The sequence below is a fragment of the Tachypleus tridentatus genome, chromosome 7 (genome assembly GCF_004210375.1).
Source record: "Tachypleus tridentatus isolate NWPU-2018 chromosome 7, ASM421037v1, whole genome shotgun sequence".
NCBI classification, from domain to species: domain Eukaryota; kingdom Metazoa; phylum Arthropoda; class Merostomata; order Xiphosura; family Limulidae; genus Tachypleus; species Tachypleus tridentatus.
The window spans coordinates 1,437,243-1,459,279 of NC_134831.1; the positions used below are offsets into that span (position 1 = coordinate 1,437,243).

Sequence of the window (22,037 nt, forward strand, 5' to 3'; positions counted from 1 at the left end):
AATTGTACTTGTAATAATACATCAGCAGTAATGTATAGTAGTAATAATTAGTATAATCGGCTTAATATTATTGTTTAATAACAAGTATAATTACTTCACTTTTGGTTGAAAATCATCTTTACTTTGATTTAACAAGAAATATTTCAAATAGATTAGAGAGAATCTTAGTTTTATATTGTGTACCTTGTGTGTGTATTAAATCGTAGTGTCATGAAATCATTGGGTTTGAAATGTTTTTTTATAATTAGAAAATTCCTTTCTGGAATCTCTTTGAATTTTATGAATTCAAAACTTATGTCTTATCCTTTGGAAAGTTGTGCTAGATTATGTTCTCACCCACCATTTTACTTTGGATACAACTATATTCACATTTGAGTACAAAACAATATCGCCAACCCATTTCATTGTTAAGGGTAAATTTTGGGGCTTATTTCTTTTGTGGTAATTGCTTGCCAATGACAATGTTTAACATAATTTAGTGTTATGTAAAATAATTGGTAAATCAGAATGACAGTTAAATTGATTAATGTCACAAAAATAATAAACTAGTTTCCAGTTAGTACCATATTTGATAATTAGCTATCCATGATTGAAATATTGCCATTATTATTTTAATTAATTTGAGTTTGTTTAACTTAATAGATTAGTATTATTATTCATGATAACCACCAACTACATAAATTGAGAATAATCTGTTTGTCAAAAGAAGTCAGTTAATGAGCCTGACAGTTAACCAGTTACACTAACTGCCCAGCTTTGCTTTATTGGATACCTGTATGACTTACATTATGTATGACACATCAACACCATTTAGTAATGTTTTAAGATAAGTTGTTTTTTATTATTGAAAGGAAATTATATAATAAAAAAGAGTAACAGAGAAATATTACTAAAATCAGAAAAATTACTGACAACTGTCTTTGTAGCATGGTAGCAACATGTACTTGACGTAAGGTTACTAGCAAGACAGAAACATACTATTTAGATGTTGCTCTAACAACTTTTACAGAGAAACTGCCCTGCCTGAAACAGTGTTAATCAACCCAAATAATTCAAAAACACTGCATATAAAATTAACTTTAGTGTAATCTCTAGGTTAGTTGTTACACATGTTAACTGGAGGTTTGTACATGTATGTTATGCTTTTTTTCGCATTTTGATAAAAAGTGCAGAATATTAGTAACTATTTTGCCTTATTGGTCATTTTAATGTTTTTTTCATGATGTATATGTATACAAGTGGTGATGAAACAATTGAATTTGACTACAATTTTTTATGTTATTATATGTAGTTTTTCCTTTTTTGAAGATATGAATAAGTTTATGCCATTAAATTTGTAGTTTTGAAAGTATTTGATCACATTTTAAATTATTTAACTCAATGCTTCAGATTTCCAGTCTGATTTTAGAAGAGTGTAAGTCAGAATGGGTCGTTCTAATGGAAGGAGAGACGTAAGGATCCTTTTAGTTGGTGAACGTAAGTTTATAGTTTTAATATGTTAATGTGCACAAATTTTATTACGTTATGTTCATTTAAGCCTATGATAGATTCATCAAACATTTAGATGTTGTATAAATAGATAATTACTGTATTTTATCTATGTCTGGTAATAATTAGATTAGTTTACTTGTATTTTTCATGACACCTCAGTGTTTTCCCTGGAAGATACAGTTGAGGTTATATTTCTTTTGTGGAAATAAACAGTATTAGCTATTGTGAAAGTTTAGTTAGTGTTTTTCCTATATTGAAATGTATTTAATATATATTTTTTACATCACTTTGCCCCAGATCTTTCTTTTATAATGTACTTACTGTATACCTTAATCACATGACTAGGTACATTTGTACACTCTATATTATGCTGCAGAAATTGTCAACCAGAAATGCTATTTTATAAACTATTTATCTAATTAAATCTAGTATAAGGGAAAGAACCGATCAAAGCAAGTCAGAACAAGTTTTTCTCATGTTAGGTTTGCATGTTCGCTATTAGACTAAAAAATGTTTGGTTTCCTGTAACCCAACTGCCCCTTTTTTTTTTAATGCAAGTTAAATGTTGGCACTGGCTTTTTTCCTTAAACAAGATCTCTGGGAAGTGAAAAAAACTTATTGAAAGTTATATGGAATAGTACAAAATGTGGATAAATTAAACTAGAAATTTGATAAATTGAATAATTTGGTGTTCTTTATCTCACTGTGATCCAGCTATTAATCCATTTGCAACAGGTCAAAGGTTAAAGGTCATGTCATTACATTTGTTGACTTGCATTCAAAAATTTTATTGAACTATTTTTATAATTTATGATTAAGTTTGATTATAATTCAAATTTTAATATTGTGTGTGGTAATTTTTAATGTAAAAGTAAATATTAAAAGAATACATCCAAATACAGATTTTAATGGGTCACGTGGTATTTTGAATGCAGCACTGTTTAAAATAAGATGTTTGTGATTTTAAAATATTAATATGTAGTTTCATGGAAATTAGGAACTCAAATTTACTAAATTTATCAAGCTAGAATATAAAATAAGATTCTCTTTTCTATTTTGTTAAGATGTGGCCTTTTCCACTGAATTAAACACAGTAGCCTTGTTTATCTCTTTCCATTTTTGGAACTGGTCTGTCATACACACTTACTTCAATATATAATATGTGTATAACTAATCAACAGATTAGAATGTATCTCAGGATGGTATTAACCATATGGGTATTAACACTTTTACTAATAAAGCAGAGAACAGCGTTTCTCTTCATTATTCTGAAGATGACCTGAGTAGGTCAAAACGTTGTTCTCTGCTTTATTAGTAAAAGTGTTAATACCTATTTGGTTAATACCATCCTGAGAAGCATTTTTACTTCAAGTGGGTTTCTCGTCATCACCAACAGTTTAGAATGTCCCCATAGTTGTTTTCTCAGCCTTTGAAAAAGTTACCATGTTCTTTTGTGTCTTTACTCTGCTCAAAGTTCCATATTTTTAAAAATCTAGATGCATCTTGGGTACTAAATTTAATGAATTATAGTGGTATTCTATGTTATCTGTGTTGTTATTTATAATATTTTGGTTATTAAACTGTATATGTAAAAACTTTTCATATTCTCCATGTGCAAAATGTTAAAAAAACTTAGCAACCTATGTCCAACAGTAACCAAATACAAAGACTACAGTGAGAAAAACTAATTGTTTGCTTTACTTCTTGATTTATTGTTCTGTATTTTAAGAAAAATAAGTTTAATAATTTATTTCTAAATGGTAATAATCTATATACATATATTGTATAATGATTAAAATGTGATTGTATATTAATAAATACTAGCCCACTAAAACACAGCCAAGACAGGAAAGACTAAAGGTCAGTTTTATATTACTGGATATGTGACCATGAGTGCACATGCACTGCATCAATGTAAGTTATATACTGTTAGCTAGCCATGACTGGAAGGTCAATATAATAAATATATATGTGTGAATATATAACATTATGAGACTTAAGCTACTTAGACTAACTATTTGTATTTTTGTGTTATATGTAGTCATGCTAGCAGATTTTATGATTATTTCCAATTTTTCTTAATGATGGTTACAAGTAACCAGACCCCCCATAAAGTGTAGAAAATAACAAAATATAAAGTCTTACTGAAAATAAACATTTCACATTTATTTGGGAGGTTTTTGAGATTACACAAATAATACTTCAGATTTTTGGTACAAAGAATAGTTTTTCTTAATCATGCCATGAAATCATTTTGCACTCAGACTAGTAACAAAACAGACTCTATTTTCACAAATAAATCTTTTGTAAAAATATTTCATTAATTATACAAAATACTTGTAATCTTTTTAAAAGTCTACCAAATTTTGTGAAGATGTATGTACTGGATCAAAAATTATAGTGCAATTATTTAATGTGTGCAAATGTGTAGATGAACTTGTTTATATTATACTGAGCCCATAGCAAAAGGTTAATATAGTCTGATGAATCTGTTTTTGTCATTTTTTTGTTTTCTGTGTTTTTCACAAAATCTGGTAATATAGAACATGATTGGATCATCCTGAAGCACATTATATAATATAGAACATGATTGGATCATCCTGAAGCACATTATATAATATCGACTACTTAGATTATATTGATAAACTTCATTTGATCATTAAATTTAAAACAACATTTATAGAAAATACTTTTGTGTTTGTTGAAAAGTACTGGAATTTATATTTAAAAAGTATAAGGACAGGATTCCCTTACATCTATACATAGTTTAGTTAGCAATATGCCTTTGCAATCAAATAATAAAATGTAAGACAATGGTCAGTTAGTGACTGTTTAGTACAGGGAGAGTAAAATGCAAACAGTTAAAAGTATGGATTTGGTGCATGTGATACAGTCAAAATCTATCTGTATATAGACGTGTATTTGTATGTGTGTATGTAAACATTACATACATACTGTATTGTCCCATTTATAGTATGATCTTGAATATAAGGCAACCACAATTATTTTTAGAAACCATGTGAAAAATGTCTCCTTATAATCAGGCTAATAAGGTGTATAAAAATGTTTTGATTAATATTGCTGTTTTATAACTTTCAATTCTAATGAAGATAAAAGTATGGGGTAACAGGTGCAAGAACAGTACATCCCAAAACGAGAACCATTTTACCTTATCCCATAAACATTATTGGATCTTTTTATTTGGGCTGTAGCAAATACTTGTATACTGCATAAAATATGGTAAAAATATAAAATAAAATCTGGTCACATTTGTATTGATTCATTGTACCATGGCTACTTGTCATACATTTGTGTTGATTCATTGTACCATGGCTACTTGTCATACGTTTGTGTTGATTCATTGTACCATGTCTTCTTGTCATACATTTGTGTTGATTCATTGTACCATGTCTCTACTTGTCATACATTTGTGTTGATTCATTGTACAATGGCTTTACTTGTCATACATTTGTGTTGATTCATTGTACCATGTCTCTACTTGTCATACATTTGTGTTGATTCATTGTACCATGTCTCTACTTGTCATACATTTGTGTTGATTCATTGTACCATGTCTCTACTTGTCATACATTTGTGTTGATTTATTGTACCATGTCTCTACTTGTCATACATTTGTGTTGATTCATTGTACCATGTCTCTACTTGTCATACATTTGTGTTGATTCATTGTACAATGGCTTTACTTGTCATACATTTGTGTTGATTCATTGTACCATGTCTCTACTTGTCATACATTTGTGTTGATTCATTGTACAATGGCTCTACTTGTCATACATTTGTGTTGATTCATTGTACCATGTCTCTACTTGTCATACATTTGTGTTGATTCATTGTACCATGGCTTTACTTGTCATACATTTGTGTTGATTCATTGTACCATGTCTCTACTTGTCATACATTTGTGTTGATTCATTGTACAATGTCTCTACTTGTCATACATTTGTGTTGATTCATTGTACCATGTCTCTACTTGTCATACATTTGTGTTGATTCATTGTACCATGGCTACTTGTCATACGTTTGTGTTGATTCATTGTATCATGTCTTCTTGTCATACATTTGTGTTGATTCATTGTACCATGTCTCTACTTGTCATACATTTGTGTTGATTCATTGTACCATGTCTCTACTTGTCATACATTTGTGTTGATTCATTGTATCATGTCTCTACTTGTCATACATTTGTGTTGATTCATTGTACCATGTCTCTACTTGTCATACATTTGTGTTGATTCATTGTACCATGTCTCTACTTGTCATACATTTGTGTTGATTCATTGTACCATGTCTCTACTTGTCATACATTTGTGTTGATTCATTGTACAATGTCTCTACTTGTCATACATTTGTGTTGATTCATTGTACCATGTCTCTACTTGTCATACATTTGTGTTGATTCATTGTACCATGTCTCTACTTGTCATACATTTGTGTTGATTCATTGTACCATGTCTCTACTTGTCATACATTTGTGTTGATTTATTGTACCATGTCTCTACTTGTCATACATTTGTGTTGATTCATTGTACCATGTCTCTACTTGTCATACATTTGTGTTGATTCATTGTACAATGGCTTTACTTGTCATACATTTGTGTTGATTCATTGTACCATGTCTCTACTTGTCATACATTTGTGTTGATTCATTGTACAATGGCTCTACTTGTCATACATTTGTGTTGATTCATTGTACCATGTCTCTACTTGTCATACATTTGTGTTGATTCATTGTACCATGGCTTTACTTGTCATACATTTGTGTTGATTCATTGTACCATGTCTCTACTTGTCATACATTTGTGTTGATTCATTGTACCATGGCTCTACTTGTCATACATTTGTGTTGATTCATTGTACCATGTCTCTACTTGTCATACATTTGTGTTGATTCATTGTACCATGGCTTTACTTGTCATACATTTGTGTTGATTTGTTATACCATGGCTCTACTTGTCATCTGGTATTGTAAACTAGTTTTGATTAGTATTTATGAATCAGATTTTTTTACACTTGCTATACATTTTGACAGGGAAATGCTTTATTTCATCAATGAATTATTTTATGACTATAGTATCAGTTCTGTCATTTGTTGTTTCTTGTCTCAACATTAAAAGCTTTGTTTAAGATGGTAGCAAAAGTACTGTCTTTACAACTTTTGAATTATGATGACAATAGAAAAAAAGTGTGAGGATATGTTGAATGAGTACACATTAAAATTGACAAATTGCCTATGTTTAATCTGCAGGATGAATAGCCTATAACTTATGTCAAACATTGTTAATTATATATATAAAATAATTGTGAATGAACTTTATGGAAATGAGATAAAGAAGAAATATTTTCCAAAAGTATATTTTTGCTTGATAATAAATAACCTTTGAGACAATGTTTTATGTTAACTTCAATAATGTTTGTTGTTTGTTAACTGATGCTTTTAGATATTGTTAAATAATAGTAAGAAAATTCAGTTTCATGTGTTTTTTGTACATTATACTGTATTTAAAATGTGATTTTGTTAGCTGCTAAACCACACATGAATATTTGTGAAAATAGTTTAATATTAATAATAGTATGTTGTTTTTTTTTTGGGTGGGGAGTTGGATTGAAAGAAGAAAAAAAGATAATTGTAAAATTAGACATAGTTTTACTTTATGTGAAATAACAACTTCTTTTAAAACATTAACATCAGCTAAGCTATTATTTTGTTATTTAGCTGGTGTAGGAAAGACATCTCTAATCCTGTCACTAGTGAGTGAAGAATTCCCCGAAGAGGTTCCTCCTCGAGCAGAGGAGATAACTATACCAGCAGATGTTACTCCAGAAAAGGTTCCTACTCACATTGTTGACTATTCTTGTAAGTTTTCTCATTTCTTTCAGGATTTACAGACCAATATTATATTCTAACAAAAATCTTCCATTAATAACAATTTCATCCACAGTATAACAAAAAGGCATCTTTTTTGTAAGATAAGTATGTCTGTAAAACTAGTTTCAACTATTAACATGAATGTAAGGAAATATTATTATGATACTTTCCTGATAATTTTTGGTATTTATAATCAGACTTGTATTATTATAGACTCTGATACAAACGTTTCAGTTTTGTAATATACATTTTTTTTTATAACTTGATGTTAAGTAAAAACAAAAAAATTATTTTTGCTTCACTGACACAAATATCAATGGTTACTTAAAACTAGACAGAGGACTTGTAAAGAATCTGCATGACCTTCATTCAGACTCATTCTTTGTGTCAGTTTGGCGAAATACCAGTGACCACAAAAACATTTGCAAGAAGCATTGCAAAATTCTTTGAGCAAGCATTCATTTCCTAGTACTAGCCTGTAGAGTTGTAACTGTATGTTATGTGGGTCACTGTACAACATTAATCAGTTTTTGCATGCATGATCTGAATCTTTCAAGCTTGACATTAAAATTGCAAGAACTTTAAGTAGTATACCAATTATGCTGGCTTCTAATAGAAAACTTTGGGAATGGCATTTTTGTCCAGAGCTTAGAACCACTGGGATGCTGATTGGGGTCCATTCTTCAGTGACTGCTGTTTTTAATGGGGCCATGTTTATTTTTACATCTGAAGCAGTTGATCATGACTAGAGATCAAGCATTCTGATTTTGGGTTAATTCCAGTGAAAACACTTTTTGAAGCCTTGTACAGCACTTGTATGTAATGAAAGCTCTGTCTCTTCAAGTGGTTTGTAACTCAGCAGACAAATACATAATGGAACAGAAAAAGTGATGAAAGCTTAGCTTGTTGACATGCTATTGGAGGAAAAGATGTGAACAAATTTTGCTGTAATCATGTTTTGTTTTGTTTTTTCCAAAACTGCACATCTTGCTGTATTACTTTATATGCTGTTTCAGATATGATAGGAAAAAAATTATTTTCATAGAACAAGATCAGATTGAGGAGTAATTAGGCTCCAATAGATCATTTTGTACTTGAATCTTATGAAGTTTATTATACCAACAAGGTTGCTGTTTATTGGGCCACTTTTATGTAAGATTTGTTGACCAAAGAAACTGCTTGAATAAGTAAAATAATCACTGCAAAGGAATGGAAAACATATATAAGTGAATGTAAAACAGACTTAAAACTTTATTAAATAAATTTCTGATCAACAATTTAAAAAATTTAACTTGTTTGTGATTTTGGAATGGTTAAAATATTTTTATTAACAAAATATACATCAGTGATTTGTTAACACAGTGAAACTGCATGTGGTATTTTTGATAACCATTAGATATAAGCTTTACAGGTGTATAAAATAGAAATTTATTGTAAAGCTTTAAAAGGAATGTAAGATGGCAGAAAGTTAGTAATTAAAATATAAAATAAAAGAAAGCATTTTAAAATGTATATTAAGAAAATCCTTTTACCCAGAATTTATTGATTTTCATAGCTTAGAATTCATATAAATATTCTCATATTTACATGAACTTCAAAATCTTCAAAAATTTTATTTCAAGTTTCAAGTACTTTTATTTGATAGATTTATTTTAGTATGCAATAAAACAAACCATAGAACCGAACATCAAACTCTGGAATTTAAGGGTTAATCTTTGCAAATCCATATAAAGATCGGTGTCTTTAGCAAAAAACATTTTTTATTAGTTTCAAAGTTGTGGAACAACTTGTCAAATGTTGACATTTATAGTTAATTTGAATTATTTAAAATTATGTTAGATAAGCATACAGATATGGAGAGTTACATTAAAATTTTGTTGCTTCTTTTAGTGGATGAGAGGTGACATTATGTTTTTTGTTTCTTTTTCATGTTTTTATTTAAGGTGGTGATCTTGTACTTACTAGAATGTATTGAAGTAAAACCAAGTTGAAGACCAGAAAGTGCCTTTTTTTTTTTTTTTTCTATGATATAATACAAAAATGTCTTACAAGTGCCAACTAAGGATGTTGTTCCTAGTGGTGAAGAATTAGGGAAAGAGCTGGTTTTCATCTTAGCCATTATATCAGTGTTTAATAAACATAAGATAAACAATATACTACTTAGTTTATGTTAGCACAGTAATATGACACAGATGAAATTTTTCTTTGGGACAGCAATGAATTTTGACCTTTAAAGGTTTGAATCTCATTATCAAGTGAAGGTTTGTATATTTTCAAGTAGTGATTTGCATATTCTACTGATGATGTCAATGTAACTACAAGTTTATTTGATTGAAAGAAACTTAAAAATGCCCTTGTGTGCATGCACACACAGTTGATACCATGTATTATACTTACATAGCTACATACAGTAAGCAAACTTACACTCTGCTTCAACCATTTAAAGTCACCATTTCAAGCAGGTTAATAGTCATAGTATATTTAAAATAAAATTATTGTGTAATTAAAAATACCTAATTAACAGCAAAGTGGTTAGAAAACTAGTATGGATATTGAACTTTAACATTTTTAACAACATTCTTGATTATTTAAACCTTGGGAAGGTGAGGTGTAAAAATTATATTGTTGCTTTTTTTTTTCCTGACATCCCAATTAGTAGTGTATTTTTGTATTTTTTACTTACTCTACTACAATACTTCTTTAACTTCTTGTACATTAGAAACTCAGTATATTTTATTGAAACAGTGCTGCTGTTGAACCATAGTGTGCCTTCCTTGCATTTTAAAGAGATATTTGTCTTTTATTATTTTCCATAGAATATGTACAGTTTCTACCAGGAAGTTTTGTTATAACAAAACAAAATCCTCCTCAGTAAATTAGGTGCATTGTAGGAGTTAAGATGTGTCAGCTGTTTGTTGATTTGTTGCATATTGTGTGTATGTCTATTAGCATCATTTAATCTCCCTTAACATTTTGAAAAATCTAACAGTTAAACCCACTGTTTGGTTAATACTAGTTTTGTAGGCAGTGGGTATAACTGGCTGGGTGCTTGCCTTGTGGTCAACGGTTGCAAATTAGACAGCTAAGGATTTGATATGGCTGTTTAACTTAGTATTAATTACAGTGCTTTTCAGGTTAAAATATCTTGATAAACATGAGTATTTTTAATTGATTTGTTTTTACTAAGTTATCAAAAAATTTATCTTTGCATAAAGGAGAATTAATGGTTCTGTTGCTCTTTAATTATTTACCCTTGTGATTAAAATATTTCTGATGATAATGTGTTGTTTTCCTTATTAAAACAAATTTATGTATTATAAAACATAACAAATGTATTATGTATTTATGTATTATAAAACATAACAAATTTATTATGTATTTATATATTATAAAACATAACAAATGAAAATATTTCCAAGATTTAGTTGTTTTGAGTGGATTGCATTTTATTTTTTAAGACTTAAACTAAATAAAAATACCATGTATATAAAGTTTAGTTGGAATAAAATTTTGGACTAGAAACAGTTAGTAAATTTTAAACCATTTTCTTTCTATTGCAAGATTATAAAGTACTAGATATTATTCAATAAATAGTGAATTATATAATATTACAGGTACATACAAAATATTTTTCGGAAATGTTTAGTTCCAATTCATTACCAGTATATGTGTTATATTACATTTTTGATATGGTATGTGAATATAGGTTTTAATTAATGTATATATAATTATTGACCACTTCTAGCTCAGGAGCAAGATGAAAATATTCTGTTAGAAGAAATTAACAAGGTAAATATGGTTTCCTTGAAATATTCCAAATTGTTATATTCTGCAATCTTTGTACAGAATTAAACAGTAAACTCAATCCATACTGCTACTTCACTAACACAGGGAAGGGGTTTTCTATCAGTAGTGATTGGTGAGTATTTCAGTCATTAAATTATTATGACAAAACAAAGTTTCTGGTTTAGGTATTGAAAATAGTATACAGTAGTTAATCTGAAGATGACCTAAGAAGATTGAAACATTGTTCTCTACTTTATTTTAATATCCATACCAGTTGTCTTGAGATGCAGTAGTGTAGTGCATTTAAACTTGGAAAGTTTTAGTAATGAAGTAGTAATAGTGCATTTAATAATACTATATCAAACACTGATATTCACTGAGATCAGGAATTCTTTTTTTTTTCAAGAGACCTTGCGTGGTCAGGTAGTTCAGACACTTGCAATCTAAAGGTTGTAGGTTTTAATTCCTGTCCCACTAAACATGCACGACATTTCTTATATAGGGGCATTATAAAGTTATGGTCAATCCCACTGTTCATTAATAAAAGAGCCCAAGAGTTGACAGTGGGTGGTGATGACTAACTGCCTTTCCTTTAGTCTTTTACTGCTAAATTAGGGATGGCTAGTGCAGTTAGTGCTTGCAGATAGTTTAATTTTTCAAAATTATGTTACGGGTTAAATCACTGTTTTTTAAGAGTTAGTGTTACGAGTTAGTGCTAGAATTTCTAAAATAAATAACAGTACCTTCAGGAAGTAAGCTTGTTTATCTCAGTCAGTGCTAAGACTAGAAATTTTGTAGAAAAGATTAAGAACTTAAGGAAGTAGTTTTCTTCCTATTTTTTGTTATAGATCTTAACCAAGTATATAACCAATCATATAATTGTTTCTGTAACATTGCTGTTGTGTGACTTGTATTCAAAAGATAGGTCAGTATTATTGTTCACATAGGGAGAAATTTCTTTTCTGTGATGAGTTTGGTATTAGTATGTGGAGCTGAGCATTATATAGTATCACATCATGTAATCAGCTAATAAAAATTAGTATTTCTGTTCATTTCAACTTTTCACATAATCATAATATTTCCAGGGTGATTTCTTATTATTTTTTATTAATTGAAAGTTGCTTAGCTTAATTATTTAGTGTTTCTGATTATTCCAAATATCATTTGTAGGTTTTATTTTAACCTACCTAGGAGCCAAAATTCCAAGCAATTTCAACAAATAACCTCAGAAGTTCCTGGTTTTTACTTCAATGATGTAATATCTATCTTGCATTAAGTCAGCAGGACAGTATAACTTTATACAACTATGTACTACACCTGTTTATATTAAAACAGTTCTCTTAATGTTCATGGTGAATCATACAAAAAATTAACCTGGTGGTGGTAGATATAATAAATAACAAAGGTTACAATAGAAAACAAAACAGTTATATGATTAATTACAATGCACAACAAATGTTTTGAAAAGTTTTTGCTTATTGTGACAGGTACATGGTGGGTATGCACAAATATAGTTTTGGTTTTGCTTCATCACGTAGGAACTCAGAGAAATACAGTTAACTGTTTGCTGGCAATAACATATTTAATTATGTTTATTTTTCTAATAAGCTATTAAGTTCAACATAATTATAGGTGTTTTGCTCCTGATTTTGTTTGTATTCAATGTCCAGTGCATCACGTTGCAGTGTCCAACAGTAGTCGGCAAGCATTAACGGATTCCAGTTGCCCTGATATTGTTTTTCCATTGTAGCAATGTCCTGGTAAAACCAAGATTTTGATGAAATGGTACGTGATGGGCAAATTTGGATTTGATTTTCGTGGTCAGCAGCCAAAAATCTATAAGGAACACCCAACAGTGTTCAAGAAGCAAAAACTTTGTTGTGCAGTGTTATTACATTTTAATCTACAGTACTTTATTGAATGAATATTTGTAAAGTGTTTTTGAATAATTGCAAATGTTATAGTATGCTACATTAATATGTATTTATTGTATAAAACTATATCAGCTGACTGACTGTACTCTGAACAATGTTAAATATATAATTTTTTAAAATTTCAGGCCAATGTTGTTTGTGTGGTCTATTCTGTTGATGATGATGAGACAATTGACAGGGTAAGCACATGAAATATTTCATTCCTGTGTAGTAAAACATATTTAAGTGTAAAAAGTAATATAAAATGATTTGGTATGAATCTGGTTTCTTATCTAAAAAACACTATTATTTAAGCTGAAAAGTTGTTGCATGTATAATTACCTTAAGTATTTGATTTTCTGGTCAGATGGTTTGTTGAAGTCACCTTACTCTTTTTCTTAGACCTTCAGTAGGTCAGTGGTAGGTCTGAGGATTTATAATGTTAAATATTTTGTTTTGATATATGCAATGGACAGAGGACAGACAGCCCATTGTGTAGCTTTGTCTTCAGTCTCATTTCTTTCTCATTTTTTTCTTGAAAAGTCGTGACTGACTGGTCAATCATTTAGGTCATGCACTGATAGAATTGCATTTGTTGTTACAATTTGAAAATATCTTGTGAACAAACAGGTAACACATTACAAATGTAATAAAAGATTAATTATGAATGTCAATAGTTATTTAATTATTAATGTGACTGAACAATTTTTATAAAACTTAACAGTTTAAAAATGACATAATTAAAAACAAAATCCTTCTTTCTTTAGTTTTCCATATTTCTGTTTTGTTAGTGGTTGTGACATTTGGTTTTCCTTATTTTAATAAGTATTTCAGGTTTCATTATCATAAAGATTTGTTACAGCACTATTTATTTGGATTGATAAATAAAGCAGCATCTTCACATTAGACACATTAGTTTTTTATGAAGTGATTAATCTAAATTTGTGGCTTTAAAATATACTGATAAATTCATGATTCTTTTTTAATGATAATCTTAATTTTTGGATATTAATTTTAAAGGAATTGTTTAATATCAAGTGATAACATTTTAGTTCTATTTAAGTCACATGGGGTAATGGGCTAATCTAGATAAGGAATTTTATTAACACTTGTGTTTTCAAGATAAGTCTCTTGGCAACAGCATTGGGTTTTGAATTTGAATATAATTTTTTCTTATATTTCAGACTTTAAAATATTGGAGTAATTCAGAAGCTAAGATTAATTGTTGTATAGTATGTGTAATTTCTACTGCCATTTTGGTGAATAACATCTGAAATAATTTGTGAATCTTTTGTTATAATTCAAAACTAAGTTTGTACATACGATTGGGTCAAAAATAGGCACATGGGTAGATCAAGCTATCTATTGAAAAAAATGTCATAAATATTATGACGGTAAAAATATATGTATTAGGTTGCATGAAAAACTGTTTTAGCTGATTATCTCTGTAAATAATTTCTGTTCAGTTGAATAATTTTTTTTTTTTATTTCAGATAACAAGTTACTGGCTTCCCTTCATTAGAGATAATTTAGGAGAGGATCATAATACACCAGTAGTTTTAGTAGGAAATAAAACAGACCTTGTAGAATACAGTTCTTTGGATGTAAGTAAATCTTGTGTTAGAAGAGAAGGTTCAGCTTGATTTTGTACAACATTTTCAAGTAGTGGCTTCAGTTTTTTTAGTAAAATGAAGAGATATCTAAAAACAAAAGTCAGAGATTACATTTTCATAGATGTAAAATATTTTCTGTAAGTGTGATAAAAGAAAACGAGACTTAACGTTCCAGTTTCTTTCATTTGTTTTGAAGAAAGACTGATTATGCATAGCATAAGTTTTATAGGTGAGTAAAGAGAGCATTTGGTATTATATATATGTAAAATGACTGGTATGGATTGAAAATTTTTATGTAGAGGAGCGAACGACATTTCGACCTTCTACGGTCATCATCAGGTTCACGAAGAAAGAAAGAGGTAACTGACTGATAGCTGAACACATGTTTGAAGGGAGTTGTGTAATTGAGTGTGGAATGTAGAAGGCGTGCTTAGATGTACGATTACATTTATTAATATAGGTATAAAGGTGTTCCTTTCTATTGGTTTATTTTGGGCTTGAGTTGTTGCATAAGTAAGGCTTCTTTGTTGCAAAGTTTGACAGTTTTGTCTGTAATTTGTCTATGTTATAACTCTTATTCAAGTACTACACACTTTCCAGTGTATTTTTAAATTCTCAGGTTTGATCAACTAAATGACAGCTGACAGGAAAAGTAAAATAAAGTTTCTGTATATATTTTGTTGTTGTTATGTAATTTTACATGTAATGTTTTTGTGTAATTTTACATGTAATGTTTTTGTGTAATTTTACATGTAATGTTTTTGTGTAATTTTACATGTAATGTTTTTGTGTAATTTTGCATGTAATGTTTTTGTGTAATTTTACATGTAATGTTTTTGTGTAATTTTACATGTAATGTTTTTGTGTAATTTTACATGTAATGTTTTTGTGTAATTTTGCATGTAATGTTTTGTGTAATTTACATGTAATGTTTTTGTGTAATTTTGCATGTAATGTTTTTGTGTAATTTTGCATGTAAATTTTTGTGTAATTTTACAAGTAAAGACATCTAATTTTACATGTAACTCATTTTCTGTTATTGAATCACTAATTTTTAGTAAAAGAAAACATACTTTACTCAACTCATTTTCTGTTATTGAATCACTAATTTTTAGTAAAAATACTTCACTAGAAATTTTTTTTTCTCTACAAATGACTTGTAATGCTTACTGAAAGCCTACCAGATTTCTTTAACAAATTACATAAACTGTATCAGACATTGTATCAATAAAATAGTGTCATGGCTTCACAATACAATACTTGAACTGTATGGCTGTATAGCCACACCTTTTGTGTGTGTGTGAACTTATTTTGCAGGAGTTGGAAAAAATTGATCCTTTATTTTATAGGACACTAGGAAAGAAAGGGAATAGAAATTACATTTCCATTCAAAGTTTATTGTGCGATTTTGAAAATTAATGTTATTTCTAACATTTCAGATGATTTTACCTATTATGAATCAGTTTGAAGAAGTGGAAACTTGTGTTGAGGTAAGATAATAAGGAAGAGTTGAGTTAAGCCAAATTTCATAGTTCAGTTTTCTACGTTGTCTTTAAATGTGAATTTCCACAAGATCATTGAAATTGAGTATTTTTTTTTATCACAACTAAATTTTTTTTCACTTACATTTCATTAAGTTTAGTTGTGTTTTTTTTACTGGTATATAAGTGCATTTCATTAAGTTTAGTTGTGTTTTTTTTACTGGTATATAAGTGCATTTCATTAAGTTTAGTTGTGTTTTTTTTACTGGTATATAAGTGCATTTCATTAAGTTTAGTTGTGTTTTTTTTACTGGTATATAAGTGCATTTCATTAAGTTTAGTTGTGTTTTTTTTTACTGGTATATAAGTGCATTTCATTAAGTTTAGTTGTGTTTTTTTTACTGGTATATAAGTGCATTTCATTAAGTTTAGTTGTGTTTTTTTTACTGGTATATAAGTGCATTTCATTAAGTTTAGTTGTGTTTTTTTTACTGGTATATAAGTGCATTTCATTAAGTTTAGTTGTGTTTTTTTTACTGGTATATAAGTGCATTTCATTAAGTTTAGTTGTGTTTTTTTTACTGGTATATAAGTACATTTCATTAAGTTTAGTTGTGTTTTTTTTACTGGTATATAAGTACATTTCATTAAGTTTAGTTGTGTTTTTTTACTGGTATATAAGTGCATTTCATTAAGTTTAGTTGTTTTTTTTTACTGGTATATAAGTGTTTTTTAAATTGATATTTTGTTTGTTTTCAGTGTTCAGCAAGAACTTTGAAGAATATATCTGAACTGTTTTATTATGCTCAGAAAGCTGTCTTACATCCAACAGCACCACTTTATCTGCCTGTGGAGAGAGATGTAATTTTTTTTCCTTGAGTGTCTACCTGCTGAAGTTTTTTTTTTCATATATTTAACTGTTAAGTAGTATAAGTGAATCTTGGGCTGCTTGAAATGTTAGTTTTGGATCATATGAAAAATACAAAGTAAATGAGCATTTATTAAAACTAAGTTGATTTCAAAGGATTATTTCTTCTTTTGAAGATTTATTAGTTTAAGTTCTTCACTGAACTGAGAAAGATTAAGTCCAGCAATAAATCAGTTGAAAAAAAATTCAGTTTCAACACCAGCGAGAGGACAGAGAATCTAAAAAGTATTTTTTTTAAATTTACAATTATGTATTTGATCTTGTTCTTTTTATAGTGAAAATAAGAATTTGTGATATAGTCGGAACACACTTCCATATCATTTCTGCTCTTTCTTTATTGTTTTTCAAAGTTGTATTTTTGTTTCACTAACTGTCATTTTCTTTCATTACAATAATTGGCTCAGAGGTCATTAACTTTTCAAGAACATGCAAAAGCAATCCTGATCCAGTTCTTACAGGGATCCCAGAATTCATCCAGTGGCAGGTCACAACATTCTTTAATATTAGGCTTTAGGAGTATGACTCCTTTGTGTCACATGGGTGTTGATCATGTGCTTATCAAGTTTTATGAAACTGATACTTTGTTCAATCATGAGACAGTTGAATTCTAATCTTATATACTTGAATTTAAAGATTCATTAATCATTTAGCATGGAAAGTTTGAAGCTGAAAATCACAGCAAACATTAGCCTCAGCCTGATCAGTAATGTTGTCGAAGGTGCATATTTCAAGTTAATTGTAAAGGCAGAAGTTTAAAAACATCATTGTGGTTTGTGCCTAATCCTGTTCGTAACTCAGAGTAGGTAATGTGAATATTGGAGGCAGTACAAAAGTTTAAGTAGATTGTTTTTAAACATTTATAAAGAATGGGAATTTTTGTCCTTTTCTTTCAGCTGACAGAGAAATGTAAGAAAGCCCTTGCAAGAGTTTTCAAAGTAAGTAGTGACATTTAATCAGGTTTTTCTGTGTTCAAGTGTAGTAAATTTAAATTCTTTTCTTCACATTTTATATCTTGTGTATTTAGTTATTTGGTTAATTTTGTTTTTACCTACTTCTTTAACTTTTTTCTTATCCTTGAGTCAAAGTACATGTCGCAACCTCTTGCTGAGGTCTGTAAAAAAGATTAACTCTTGCCCTGCACATGAGACAATGTTTTAGTGTCTTACATTCAAAATTTATTAAGATACTTTTTGTTATACCAATTTTCATAGCATAAAAGTTTAGCTAATAACTCACATTTTAGTAGTACTCAAGTTTCTAGCTCTTAATTCTTCAAGACAATATAAGAAAACAAACTTGAATTTCCCCTAGTGTGACATGTGTGGCACATTTTCTGTTAGCATGTCATTTTTCCTATTTTATCCACCACCCCCTTGAAAAAGCACAAAATTGAATATAAATTATGTATATATAATCATCATTACTCAGACAAACCATATTTTTATAGTGTTCAATTTTGTTTGGTTACAGTGCTATTGAATAGAAAATCAGACCCTTCTTATCAGATCCTCTTTTTCAGGATTTGTTAATAGTTTTGTCTCACGTTTATTTATATATTACCTATAGCCAATAGAAAATTGCAGTTTTCATCTGTCAAATGGCATATTTTTCTGAATAGATAAGCATCCATTTCACTTATTATACAACTTCAGTTCCCACGAGACTCGTAACAGCTTAGCTTGGATGAATCTGTAATGGCTTTTGTTGTATAATTAGAAAACCAGAAAAAATATGATTCATAGGAAAAAATGTATGCTTTTTGCATATTATTAATCTATATTTTTTGGTGCAGTATTGTAATAAGTAAATATTATTTAGTGTATTACTACCATTAGGCTCATATTTCACCACCAGTTGAGAGCAAGAAAAATTAAGGTTGGGTAAGTACTTTATTTTTTGTTTTACATGTTTATTCTTTATTATTATAAAGTAACTAAAACATAAAAAATAGGGATCTTTTTAGGTTAGTTAAGAATAGATTGTGTAAAATAAATAATGTAATAAAAATGTTTAATAAGACATTCAAGCAGCTTATAGTAGTTTGTGAATAACGTAATTTGATAATATAACATGATGAGCTGCATGCACATTCTCCAAGTGATTTACAACTTATAATGGTGTAGATAGTAGTTTGGCATAATGCAAAGGGCAATAAAACACTAAAATTTAATTATAAAGAGATGTATACTGTTATGAGCATAAAACTACTTAGAATAACCAATTGTAGTTTCATATTACAATTTGAAGTCATTCTAGAAAGAAAAAAAGTAATTTAGAATTATTTTCTTTTTCTTTTTTTATGTTTCCATGGTTGGTCAAATTGACCAATCCTGTTTTTAAGATAACAGAGAAAATGACAGATAAAATATAAGGTTTTATTGGAAATAAAACGTTTGAAATCTATTTAGAAGGTTTTAGGGTTACACAAAAGAAATTTGAGATTTTTGAGATGAAGAAAAGTTATAATATTAGCATGAAAATTACTATTCACATGGAATTATTTATAACAAATACTCAATATATTCACAGACAAATGATCATTATATTCAAGGATTTATAATGTTAACTGAAAGACTGCTAAAGTTTGTAAATATATACACTATAATGAAAGTTAGAAGTGCTACATCTGTAAACACTTTAAACAAGTACAAAAAATAAAGACTTGGAGTGTCAAATTGACCAAGCCCGTGGTAGGTGAGTTAAACTTATTATCAATGTGTGCGAATAAACTTGGCTTAAAAATTTCTTAATTCCAAAATGAAATATTCACAACAATGTTCATTCTTCACTTCTCTATTATTTGAATAACACAATGTTTTTGGTGTCTAATGAATCAGAAACATAATCTTAAGAAGGCATAATCTCAAGCAAGAATATAAAACATGAATCTCCCACTTTCTTGATTTCCTGTGATATTGTTAAATTTGTAAGAGTCACCAGAGAAGCCCCTACCATCCTTCTGTCTTTCAGGACAATTATACATTCAAGGGTACATTGCTAATGGACAGGTTTATTCAACCAATAAAAATATTAGATCCTTCTCAAAATAAATCTTGCAATTTATTTATTTTTTTTTGGCAGTGAAAGACTGTAATTGAAAATAAGTAACTGGTTTATCTTGAGCAAACCTGTTACTGTAAGCATGTTTTTATAGCTTTATTATAAACCTAGATTTTTGTAGTAGTTTTGGGAAACTTTTCTGGTGTCTTTTTTGTTTTAGAATTTAACTTGACAGCTACATTTAAACTTTTCATTTTTGACTTAGTAGAATTCTGTTTGTAGATGCAAAGTTTGTACAGATTGTGTGTGAAGAAATTTGTGTGAATAACTGCTAATATATTCCTGCTATGATTTATATTGCTTTGCACAAATGAATAAACTGCTTCAAGCCAGGAAATAAAAACCATATAAAAAGAAAACAGATCCAGAAAGTTTAATAGTTGAAATTGTGAAGATAAATTATTTGAAATCTCAAATTAATTACAGATTCAAAGAAGAAGAAAGGGTCTTGGCTCACATTTTTCTTTCAGTTCACTGTACATCAGTGATTTCACTACAGGGTAGGGAAAATCAAAGATAAAGTGTAAACATTTATTGAAAAACTTGATGCTAACTTGGAGGTGCTAGAGATAATACAAATGTGATGTGAAAAGTGTAAAATGGAAACAAGTATTTCTATTCTCAATGTGAAAAAAATCATCTTCCAATCAGTGACTGGCCTGGCATGGCCAGATGGGTTAAGGCGTTCCACTCGTAATCTGAGGGTCACGGGTTTGAATCCCCTTCGCACCAAACATGCTTTCCCTTTCAGCCGTAGAGGTGTTATAATGTGATGGTCAATCTCACTATTCACTGGTAAAAGAGTAGCCCAAGAGTTGGTGGTGGGCAGTGATGACTAGCTGCCTTCCCTCTAGTCTTACACTGCTAAATTAAGGATGGTTAGCACAGATAGTCCTTGAGTAGCTTTGTGCGAAATTCAAAACAAACCAGTCAGTGACTCAGTGAAGGCCTTGTAAATTTACAAACACAAAATGTTAGTGAGGATACTTGTTATTAAATCTAACAAACTAGTGATTTTGTTAAAGCTTGCCAACTTTTGTGAAGATACGCCTAGTTCATTTGTAAATTTAGTAATTGTTTTTTCTATGTTAGAACATTTTATTTCATTGCTTAGTTATTGGGTGAGTACGAAGAAGGTACTTGTTAAATAATAATTTATATCTCACATTTTAATGATGTCTATTTTATGAATTGTATTTAATTTTTTTTGGTTTGCACACTCATTTTTTTTCATGCCATTTTTTAATGAATACTGTGTTTTTCAAACAGATTTGCGACATGGATAATGATGGTTCTTTGAACGATTTTGAGCTCAACGACTTTCAGGTAAGACACTAGTTATTCAAGTAGTTTCAACCCGAGATGTTTTTTGGATACTACCAGTTTTTGTATTAACCATTATTGACTATTTAATAGGATGATAACTGTGTAAAATGGTGCTGAGAGTGAATTGAACCACAACTTGAAATAAGTCTATTTTGTTTTTAAAGACAAAACACCAGATTAAATAATTGTAAACAAACATGTGGTATTGATTTTCTTTTACTGTACATCTCTTTGGTGTGAAGTGACTTTTACAGTAAGAGACTGAGATGTTCAATTTAAGAATTTGTCTTATTTATTAGTGACTTGGGATTTTATCTTGAAAGGTTATTATTTGTTTATTTGTTTGAATTTTGCACAAAGCTTCTCAAGCACCATCTGTGCTAGTTGTCCCTAATTTAGAAGTAATAGACTAAAGGAAAGGCATTTAGTCAGCACTACCCATCACAAAGTGTTGGGTTACTATAATCAAATAGTGGAATTGACCATAATGTTATGATCCCACTAGTGAATGGGTGAGTATGCCTAGTAATGGGATTTGAACCCATAACCCAC

General features: G+C 29.2%; 1 protein-coding gene across 9 annotated transcripts in view; it reads left to right on the plus strand.

Annotated features, from left to right (window-relative positions):
* Positions 1-22,037, plus strand: part of Miro (mitochondrial Rho GTPase) — a 55,544-nt gene that overhangs the window by 2,128 nt on the left and 31,379 nt on the right. For all 9 annotated transcript variants that reach the window (XR_013030395.1, XR_013030396.1, XM_076509906.1 and 6 more), the window contains exons 2-10: positions 1,390-1,476; positions 7,226-7,366; positions 11,124-11,167; positions 13,224-13,277; positions 14,571-14,681; positions 16,130-16,180; positions 16,931-17,032; positions 17,993-18,034; positions 21,429-21,485. Coding sequence is in view for 7 of the 9 variants with exons in the window: in XM_076509906.1 (XP_076366021.1) it covers positions 1,425-1,476; positions 7,226-7,366; positions 11,124-11,167; positions 13,224-13,277; positions 14,571-14,681; positions 16,130-16,180; positions 16,931-17,032; positions 17,993-18,034; positions 21,429-21,485 (654 nt within the window). In the remaining 2 variants the exon portion in view is untranslated. The remainder of the gene's footprint in view (positions 1-1,389; positions 1,477-7,225; positions 7,367-11,123; positions 11,168-13,223; positions 13,278-14,570; positions 14,682-16,129; positions 16,181-16,930; positions 17,033-17,992; positions 18,035-21,428; positions 21,486-22,037) is intronic.